Below are 10808 nucleotides of genomic sequence, written 5' to 3' on the forward strand. Positions count from 1 at the left end.
TAACCACTGGACTGCCAGGGAAGTCCCTATTTTTAGGGGGGTTTTTTGTTTTGTTTTATTTTTTAAAGTTATTTTAGGCTGCCTTGGGTCTTTGTTGCTGCGCGCGGGCTTTCTTTAGTTGCGGTGAGCAAGGGGTACTCTTCGTTGCGGTGTGCAGGCTTCTCATTGCAGTGGCGTCTCTTGTTGCAGAGCACGGGCTCTAGGTGCACAGGCTTCAGTAGTTGTGGCACGTGGGCTCAGTAGTTGTGGCTCGTGGGCTCTAGAGCGCAGGCTCAGTAGTTGTGGCACACAGGCTTAGTTGCTCCACGGCATGTGGGATCTTCCCGGACCAGGGCTCGAACCCGTGTCCCCTGCATTGGCATGTGGATTCTTAACCACTGTGCCATCAGGGAAGCCCTATTTTTAGTTTTTTAGGGAACTTCCATGCTGTTTTCCACAGTGGCTGCACCAATTTACATTCCCACCAACAGTGCACAACAATTCCCTTTTCTCCACACCCTTTCCAGCATTTATTATTTATAGACTTTTTGATGATAGCCATTCTGATCGGTGTGAGGTAATACCTCATTGTGGTTTTGATTTACATTTCTCTAATAATTAGCATTGTTGAGCATCTTTTCATGTGCCTGTTGGCCATCTTTATGTCTTCTTTGGAAAAATGTTTATTCAGCCCATTTTTTAATCAGGTTGTTTGTGTTTTTGATATTGAGTTGTATAAGCTGTGTATATATTTTGATATTTCCTGAATGACTCTTTACACAGCAATTAGAAATATATTGGCCTGATGATGTGGTGAGCCATCTGTAGAATTGACCAATACCTCCATAATTCTTTCTCTTTGTACTTAACTTTTCTTTCCAAGCAGAGGAAGCTTGTCTCATTGCAATGTGAATTTTAAAAATATAATTCCAAAAATTTTAAACCTATCATAGAAAGTGTTTATAATTTCTAAAAAAGTCTTAAATTCTTACATTATCAGTAAGTTAATGTTATTCATATTTTAGGGATTTACTAAAATTTACATAAAATTTACTTTTTTGCCACTTCAGTGTCAAAGTAGTTTAACTTGTGTTGTGAGTCACACCTTAGTTTGCCTAGCATTTTTATTTTCAATGTCCATTTGTTGAATATTGTTGAATAGCTTTCTACAGTAGGTGTTATGTCTGTTGCTCTTCTTGATTTCTAATTGCTATGAATGTGTATAATATAACAGCCTCATGTCGGTCAACTTTCTTAAGCTTCCTCTGTCATTGACTTTTAGAAATATGGTTCAGGAAATGAGAAAGAATAAATCAGAATTACTTGGGATGTTTTTCAAAACACATACCACTAGGGATTCTGATAGTTTACTCTCTTTGCCATCCCTCCTTGGTAATCCATGACTATAGTGAATCACTGTTAGTGAAGAAACTTAAAGTAGCCCTCCAGTATGTTAGTTTGTCTTATTTTCCAAAAGGAAACTAGCCTACACGGTACTCATTTATGCTGATAAGAAAAGTTATCAAAATTATTCGTGGAAAGTGATATTTCACAAAGCAGTAAATGACTACAGATTTCAAATATGTATTGTATCTAGTAATAAAATTATTTATTCTTCTCCTAAAGTGTTAAATTAGACAAATACTTCTATCAGAGAAGTTGTTGGTTATTAGGAAAACAATTCTGAAAATTGTGCCCTTTTCTTTAAGAAAACATTCAAACCTTAAGCAGCAAGTACTGGAATTAACACAAAAGAGAAATTCTTAAATAAAATTATTTTCTGTCTTCATTCTTATTTCCTTTTATCTTGGATAACCTTCAGAAAGTGTATCTTTTTTTTATAACCAGTATCCTGAAAATTGCCAGGTTTCACTTGTCTACTTTCTGGTCTACCTCCAGTATAGGTCCCTTCTTTTCTTCTCTCTTCACTCTTGAATTAATCCTCTACCTACTTCACAGGCCGATTCTTTGATGAGAATGAATCCCCTGTTGATCCGCAGCATGGCTCTAAACTGGCGGATTATAATGGGGATGATGGTAACGTAGGTGAGTATGAGGCAGACAAGCAGGCTGAGCTGGCTTACAATGAGGAAGAAGATGGTGATGGTGGAGAGGAAGACGTCCAAGGTGAGCGTGGGCCTGGCCTCCATGCTGTGACCGTGAAACCCACCTCTAAGTTTTTTGGTTGAATTTGTGTAGAATTTTCCCCACTTAATAGCAGTACAGTCTTAATACAGAGAGGTTCTGTGCAGTTTTTCAATTTTATTTTGAAAACAATTTTATGATAGTGGTATTTGTAGACCTTTAAATAAATCATTTTAATTTTTTTCATTTTTATTTATTATGTGATATGTATTAGTGTTTATAGTTACAATTTGAAATTCAGACTCTTCAGAAATTTTAGAATTAAATTGTTTAAAATGGCTCTAGACTTTACCTAAGGCAAATACTCCCAGAAAAAAATCTTTTCCAATTTCTCATCTGAAAGCATTTCATCATTCTAAGTACAGATATTAACCAGACAGCCACAAAGGGAATGGTCTTGTCCACACTGAAGATAAGATTATTTCACTAATGATTCAGCATAGGAAGGCTGTTTTTGAAATTTGTTCTGAGAGGCTTAAAATTTATACTAAACAATCAGTTTGTGAAGATTTGTCTGTTTTGTGTTTAATACACAGATTCAACATATTTTCCTTGTTAACTGTGTTCCTTCTGAACTTTTAACTTAGTGAAAGTTCAGAATCTACTTGTGTGCATGCACCCCTACCCACGCATGCATATCAGAGTATGTTGCTTTATTGCAAGTTCTTAGGCCTGTTTTCTGCCTGCTTATATCATTTAGTAGCATTTATGGAGCTTTTTCTCTTTTCTATAAAAATTGATTATGAACTTAATGTGTGAAGTATTCAATTTTATAATACATTGCATGAAATATTTTTCAATGTAACCTGTCTTGATTTCTTCCTTAACTCTTTTTAAAGTAATTAAATTTTATTTAGGTTCCTGACAAGAATTGTTTCTGTAAAACTCAGAAGAAAATATAGTTGTCCTAGAATACTACATAGTTAATAGAAAAAGGAAAACTAGAGACTCTGACTTCCACCTAGGCATTATTTTGTTAGCACATTCTAGTTTTGGAAGAATGGTTATTGGATTAGAAAGAGATTAATAAATGCTAGGAGTTATATATGGATATGTTAATGAGAAATTCTCAAACACTTTTTGGTATCAATGAAAAAGTTGTACTCATCCGTTTTTCTACAATCTCATCCATTTTTCATAAATCTTACCATTTCTTTCTCATTGCTTTTGTAATTTGTTTGGATTATATTTATTTGCAATTATTTATAACTTAGTTTTAAGGCTTTTTCATGCATGCATATCGTATCACCAATTAGATTGTAAGCTCTTGGAGGGCAGGAATTTTCATTTATTTTGCCTTCTATTTTGTTTGTATCCTTTCCTACCTTCATATTCAGCCCCCACCCCCGCAGTAGTCCTTAGCATACCTAGGGCCCTCGATAAATACTGTTAACTGATCATTTTATGCCTTTCTCATTGAGTTTTTATTCTTGTGACTAGGTTAATAACCCATTAACTTCTGGTCTTATAATCTTGCTTGGTTTACACTTTAAACATTCTCTGTTTTTCTTTCATAGAAACTTCTATCATCTCATTGGATAATTTTGAGGTTTTTATTAGAACAATTAATTTCAGTGATATTGAAAATTATTTCTTATATTTTGGCTATCTTAATGTTGATGACTTTTATCACAAAATTCTCGTTTGATATTTTTATGATTTTTATCCATAATAGATACATTTATCTTCAGTGCCTTCTCTCTCTCTTTCCTATGCTCTTCTCCCTCTCCCACCCCTAGTTCTCATTGCCACTTTCTACTTTAGGTCCCCAGTACCCTCATGCAACCCCTCCTTTTCCTTTCACAAGAGAATAAATCCATTGATTCTAAGGAATATAAGGAAATGACCTAAGATGATATTCTCAATGATGTAGGGAGGGGATGGTTACATTTGGGGGTTTCCTCATTTGCAAGTGAATCTTACTTGAGCTGGAGGTTGCCATTTAACATTTTTTTATCCCATTTTGAGGTTCACTAGATGATAGCAGCAGAAGGATAGTGCAGCTACCAAGGGACTCCTTTATCATAGGGAACAGAAAGATGTAAGAACATCTGCTCCAGCAAATACAGAGAGAGAAGTTTGGGTGAACTGACTAAAAAGGAATACTGGAGACTTGGATTTTTTTTTTTTTTTGGAGACTTGGATATTTAATACCAAATAATTTTAAACATGTTTTCAGAGATTCTTTAGGTATAGTATTAACTGTCTAAAAAGTGGGGAGGGAGAATTATGGTTCTTCCCTAGTTTATCAACAATATGTATTCCAAATGTTTATTATTAAGTTAGAGTATTTAAAAGCATTTCTTCATAGCTTCAGTGTAAAAATACTGGTTGGGTTCCTAGGTCAGTTTGCACTTGCAGCCAAAGCAGGCAGTAGAGTGGAAAAAACCATTAGCCTTAGAATTAGGAGACCAGCTGTGTATTGCTTTTCTAGTCACTTATACTCTCTGGGCCACCATTTCTTCATCTGTAATGTAAGGGTGTTGAACTAGAATACATAGATTGTCCTTCTTAGTTCTAAAATTTTGTGGTCACATTCGTAGTGGATTCACTGTAACACAAGTATTAGGGACAAATGTGTTTCATATTTCAGCACGCCTAAAATAACATCTTCCCCCAAACCCTAGAAAGAAAAGTGGAAACTTTATGCTCCCATTGAAACTCTGCAGCCAGAGATTTCAAAAATTGAAGCATGCACTTCAGAAGCACTTTAATGTTTCTACCAGTAGGGGCTCTGCTCTGCTCTCCCTGGTATTAGAAGCAGTTGTGTTTTTTTGTTTTGTTTTTTCTCAAGCTGTTGGGTCCCTTGTATTAGGCATTCCAACTACAGGACTGAGGTTCTAGCTTCAGCTAAAGACACTGACTTTGGTCTCCGAAATTCTGGATTATGAAATGGAGGCTTTGACAGTATCTCTGCCAATAGGGAGCTAAAGAATTCCAGCTTTATCTCTGATGCCTGTTTGTGCATATTGATCATTTGGGTCAGTACTGCCTGCAGAGTGTTTTCTGTAGAATTAAGTGAAGCCCTGTTTTTCCTGTGTTTACAATCCTGGTTTATTTTGATTTTTAATTCCTGGTTTCCTGAAGCATCCTAAAAGAAATATTATTTTATTTACATTGGTGTAAACATTTTTTCCCTGACTTCTGCTAGTGATCCAATGAAAAGGTTAACTAAAAGATTAACTCTGGAAACACTACACATCTGATAGATATATCTTTTAATTCATTCTTTATTATAAAAAGGATATGGATGTTTACAAATTCCCTTTACTCTTATCTTTAATCCCATAGAAGTTCCAAGTTTGTTTAATAGAATATGAAATGCACATTACTAAGTACACCTATGGAAGGAAGTTTAGCATAGTGCCTAAGTGCTTGGATTCTGGAGCCAGACTGCCTAGATTTTAATCCTAGCTCCACCACTTACTAGCTCTGTGACTTTGTGAATTACCTATACCTCTATGCCTTGAAATCCTCATCTGTAAAATAGGGATAAATATAGTTACCTAACTCAATAATTGTTATGTGGATTATATGATTTAAATATTTATTCAGCACTTAGAACAGGATCTTTCACACTGTAAGCACTGTGTTAAGTGTTGAATGAAATAATTTTTTAAAAAATAAAAGCAAGTATAGAGTTTTTTCCCTGGGTTGCCTGCTTTAGAGGACAGTTGCACTTTGGCCTGTGGATTAATTTGTACATTTTAATGGAGGCTCACTGCCTTATTTCCCCAAGGCATTCTTGCTTGGTAGAGCTTGCTTTATGGAGGTGGTCCTTTCTTGACTTAAGAGGGAATTTAGAAATTATTTGATAAATTATAAATATCTTTATATTTAATAGTCACTTTATGTTGATGAGTTATTTACAGATTTTGCTTCTTTGTAAAATGAAATAAAATATTAGTCCATATAATTATATTTAGTCACTGTTATTGTATATCAGATTTGGTTAGGTAATTTTGTCATAGATAAATGCAAAGAGGTTGTTGGTAGAAACTTGAATTCTGTTTAGAATAGCTACACTGAAAGTGGACTCTAGTTAATGTAAATGATAGCTCAATGTAAGAAAAAGGCAATCAGAAGTCCTATGAAATTATGAAAAAGCAATGTGAAGGCACCATATTAAAACTTTGCTAAAGAGCATAAATTAATAAAACCAACAAACTCCTCCTTATATTTATAGAGGACTTTGGAAGTAAAGACTGCCTTCCTATGCATTAATTTACTTTGAAGTTGGAAAAATAGTTGTTACCCTAGTCTACCGAGAAGGTAATTAGAAGTCTAAAGAGATTCAGGAACTAGATCATGTTTGGTAAGTGCCTGAGCCAGGACTAGGGTTCTGTTTTTCTGTTCCTAGACCTTTGCTGTTATCTTATTTTCTCTTTACAATTATTTATTTAAAAATCTCAAAAAGTAACATCATTTTTTCCTTTGAATAACTTTCCTGTTAAATTTCTAGAAATTCTCCTTTATATAGTAGCTTTTCCCACTGCTCCATGGTGATTGTCTTCATTTAATTACTAAAGTCCTAAAAGATGTGTTTATAACCATATGGTGAGGTCCCATAACATGGGTCCTAAGGAGAGCTTTCTGGAGAGGTGCCAGTGGTTATTTTCCTTTTTAAAACCAAGATAATTTTTTAAAGTATGAAGAGTTCTTTGATAAGAGAATGATTAGTATATTTTCGAAATACAAATGTGATTATGGATGTAATTTCAGCCTTTGCACCTAAAGGTTTGGGGTTATCATTGCTATTGAATTACAGTGTTAAAAATATGAGATCAATTTGCTAGAATATGAAGAATGATTGCATGCAATTCTAAAAGAGAATTTCTATAAATTTAACAGGAAAGTTATTGAAAGGTGAGAGAAAGTTGGTTTGTTTGGCATTTCTAATAACTAAATGTAAAGAAGAAATAAGAACACGTCATTATGGAAAGTTAATACATAGTACATACACTACATGGTACATACAAATATACGTACAGAGTACATACACCACATGGCATCTTTCTTGAACAAAATGTTACCATAGAATATACTAGAGAAGCTGAGAGTGGAAAACCTATCAAACCTAAAAGAATAGATTGGAGATAGCTATAGTATACATATGAATTTGGAATCCAACCCCTCTTTAAAATATATACCCAGACAGTTATGATAGTAATACTTCAATCTATCAAAAACTAACCTATTGGGTAATTGTAACTGTGAACCAGAAAGTAACAAAAGTTATTTTTAAGGCTGTGGAGGAGCCAAAAGATGTCATTAAAAACCATGTACTAAAAAGGGAGCCTCTTAAGCTCTAATTAAAATACTAATTTTAATACTCTGAGCAGTCTTATTTCAAAACTTGAAGATAGAAATAACTATAAAATTAGAAAGGAAGAGAAGAATTGTTGTTGGTAGTTAAGCTGAGAGTAGTGAAGTGACAGGTGATAGCCAAGAAGGACCCAGAAAAACCTGTCAATAGCCAAATAAGTCGAACTCTGAAGCACTATATGGAGTCGTTTAGCATAGCTACTCAAAGTGACTTTGAGGATGTTAGTGTCTAATAATATTGTGTGATAGTTTTTTTCTTTTCGGTAAAGAAAAGGTTCTTTTTTAACATACTCCATTTAGGAAGTTGCTGGTAAGCTATTTGCAGAATAGCAAAGAAATTCACTAAAACGCTAAATTTGGGGATCATGAGTAACTTTTATTTTTCTTTTATTTTCTAATTTTTACTTGATGACTATGGATTACTTTTACTATTAGAAAAATGTTTGGTTTTTAAAGGCATGAAAATGTATAAAGAACGATTTCTACCAAAGCTTTAATTTAAAGGACTAACTTTCATCTATATAGAAATAATATATTTACATAAAAGGATCAATTCCTCAGTGCTTGTGGAATTCTAAAGCTTTGCTAACTATCTAGCCCTACTTGTTTCTTTCATCCTCTTTCTTTTCTTTTCCCTTCTTCCTTTCTTTCTTCTTTCCTTTCTCTCTCTCCCCCCCCCCACTTTTCTTCTTTTCTTCCTTCCCTTCTTTCTTTTTTCTCTATCATCAAAAGATTTGTTAAAATTAAGTGATTTTCCAAAACAGTTACAGACTTTTCACTCATTTGCCAAGGAACTAAGAAACAGAACAGCATTTACAGAAGGTGTAAGATAACGAGTAGAGAACTACATTAAGGCTGAAGGAAAAAAAAAAGAGAGAGAGATTATTTGATTGGATTTCTGTAAGTGATTTAAAAATAATATTCTTGATACCTGATTATTTTCCTTACAGATGATGAAGAACAAGAACTTCAAATGGATCCTGCAGACTATGGAAAGCAACGTTTCAATGATGCCCTTTAAGCCGTAAAGGAAAACTTCAGAAAACCTAAAGTGCTGTAAAATGGAATCATTTCTACTTTGTCGATTTTGACTTTTGTTGTAAAGATCAGTTGTATCAGTTGTAAAGGTACATTGAGATAGATTTAAGGAAAATTTTAAATGAAAGAATGTACCCATGTACATATGTGAACTTTTCATATTGTATTATTAAAGCAGAGACTTTGGGGTTATGTTACAGTTGAGCCAAAAGCAAAGTAAGCAAAACTGTAATCTTTGCATTTAAAGCAAACTAATGTATATTTTACATTTTATTGAGCCTAATTCTTTCCACAAATAGACAAACAGGAAAAATGATTGTACAGTTTATATGTTGCACATAGCATAACCACAATGAGAACAATTATTCAACTGGAAAACGTTTTATACACTAATATATGCTTGTTAGCTTGTTAACAGGTGTTCTGTTCTATCCACCCCTCATCTCATGCTGTTCAAGGAATCATACCTAGAATAGTTGCATGAAAGAGAGGGGAACCTGGAAGCCAAACACTGGGCAGCAATGTGCAAAATCACTTCCCTACTCTTTTTATTTCACATGAGTAATGATGTATTTTGGCAGATAAGCTTTCAGCTGAGGCCTGATGGAAGCTGAGATAACCTGCAAAGGCATAACAGTATTTATGAGTTATACCTTACTTAGTTCATGAAATTGTGAAATGCATGATTGATGATGTATTTTCAATTTTTATTTTTTCAGGTAATACCAGTACTGTTTAACCGTTACTGGCTAAAATTTTTATATTTTCAGAGTTAAAGTTGGTGAAGATATTAATGATTTAAATGCCAGATTCTGAAAGAGGCTAAATCAACCTTGAAATGAATTTGCAATCAGTATTTCAAAGCGTCTCTGGTAGTTTTAGTGATCTTATTTGACTAGACTTTTTCAGAAGTATTAAATAAGCAATTTTAACAGATTTGTATTAATGCACAGATAAGTAGAAGTACAGTGAGATCTACAGCCATTTTATTAAAATAGCTTAAAAGTTTGTAATAAAGATGAAGAACCTTTGTATTTACTTAATATGTTAGTTAAGAACCCATAAACCTCGTATTTGCTAGACTTACAAAATTATTTTAAATGCATTTGTCTTTTTTGACACTCTTCAGTAGAACGTGTAAGCTAGCTAATCCTTGTTTTCTGATTGAAAGAACTTTTAAATCTTATCCCCCTCCCCCCAAATAAAAGGTTTTGATCATGAGAAATTTAAGCTTGTTAACTCTGTGTTTCAGAAGGGCTACTGTTAATTGCACATGAACATGAGATGCTTTTTTTCCCCCCTGTACTCAGGTTCTAGTCAAAATTCAAACTTACAGAGATTAAAAAAAAAAAAAAAGAAGGTTGTTCACTTATTGGAGGTGCAAAAATTCTTAGACTTCAGTTTAAAATTATTTAGCAACCCAGAAAAGATGTAGTGATTTACTAAAATTGTTTTTTCTGCCACATCAGAGTTAGTAATTCATGGTTTTGCTGTGAGTAGAGTCAGGCCTATAATGAATAGGTATGATAGTTCACAGAATTTTTTTAAGTGGAGTTAAAGGGAATTGATGTACACCTTTTGGAAGTTAGGGTGGGAAGATGAATCTAAAACAAATTCCTAGTAATACTTTATATTTAATACTGTAAAATCTTTACAAATGAAAACCATGAAATTTCCTGCCTTAGTTCCTTTGTCATAAAAACAGTCACTTGGTTATATGGTAGCTATTACTTACACAGCAAAATTTCTTCAATTAGCAGTCTAGACATTTTATAAACTGAGAAATCTTGGATCAATTGATAATATTTTTGACTGTATTAACATTTTAGTGCTATAAAATACTATGTGAATCTCTTAAAGTTCTGACATTCTACAGTCTGTATTAGACATGCTAGTTTTATAACGTTTTACTTCTGCCTTAAGATTTACGTTTTTTAAATGTATTTTTGCCCTGAATTAAGTGTTAATTTGATGAAAACTCTGCTTTTAAAACCATCACTTACTGGGTTCTAATAAATTAAAAATTAAACTTGTTTTACTATTTTGCTGATTCTGATACATATACACACATCACACTCATGTGATGCAAATAGTTAGATTTTAACACTAAAATTTGAGTAAATTTAGAATTCATTTTAAGCTAAGCTAAACTAGAATGGCAGAAATTTTTACACTAGCACTGTTTACTGTAATGCTAGTTTATTCAACCAATTTTTAGTGCTTCCTATGTGCCCAGCGTTGTTCTAGGTAGTAAGAATACTGTAGTAAATAAGGTAGACGAGGTTTCTGTTCTCATGGAGCTTACATTCAAGTGGGAGCAG

At 33.5% G+C, this 10808-nt stretch overlaps 1 protein-coding gene across 4 annotated transcripts in view; it reads left to right on the forward strand.

Annotated features, from left to right (window-relative positions):
• Nucleotides 1-9712, forward strand: part of GOLM2 (golgi membrane protein 2) — a 101798-nt gene extending 92086 nt beyond the window's left edge. For 2 of the 4 annotated variants that reach the window (XM_068550697.1, XM_068550699.1), the window contains exons 9-10: nt 1939-2106; nt 8400-9712. In XM_068550697.1, coding sequence (XP_068406798.1) covers nt 1939-2106; nt 8400-8470 — 239 coding nt within the window. In that variant the 3' untranslated portion in view covers nt 8471-9712. The remainder of the gene's footprint in view (nt 1-1938; nt 2107-8399) is intronic. The other 2 variants (XM_068550700.1, XM_068550701.1) reach the window with 1 other exon arrangement.
• The last annotated feature ends 1096 nt before the right edge of the window (nt 9713-10808 follow it).

Source organism: Eschrichtius robustus, chromosome 1, assembly GCF_028021215.1.
Source record: "Eschrichtius robustus isolate mEscRob2 chromosome 1, mEscRob2.pri, whole genome shotgun sequence".
In the NCBI taxonomy this organism is placed as follows: Eukaryota; Metazoa; Chordata; class Mammalia; order Artiodactyla; family Eschrichtiidae; genus Eschrichtius; species Eschrichtius robustus.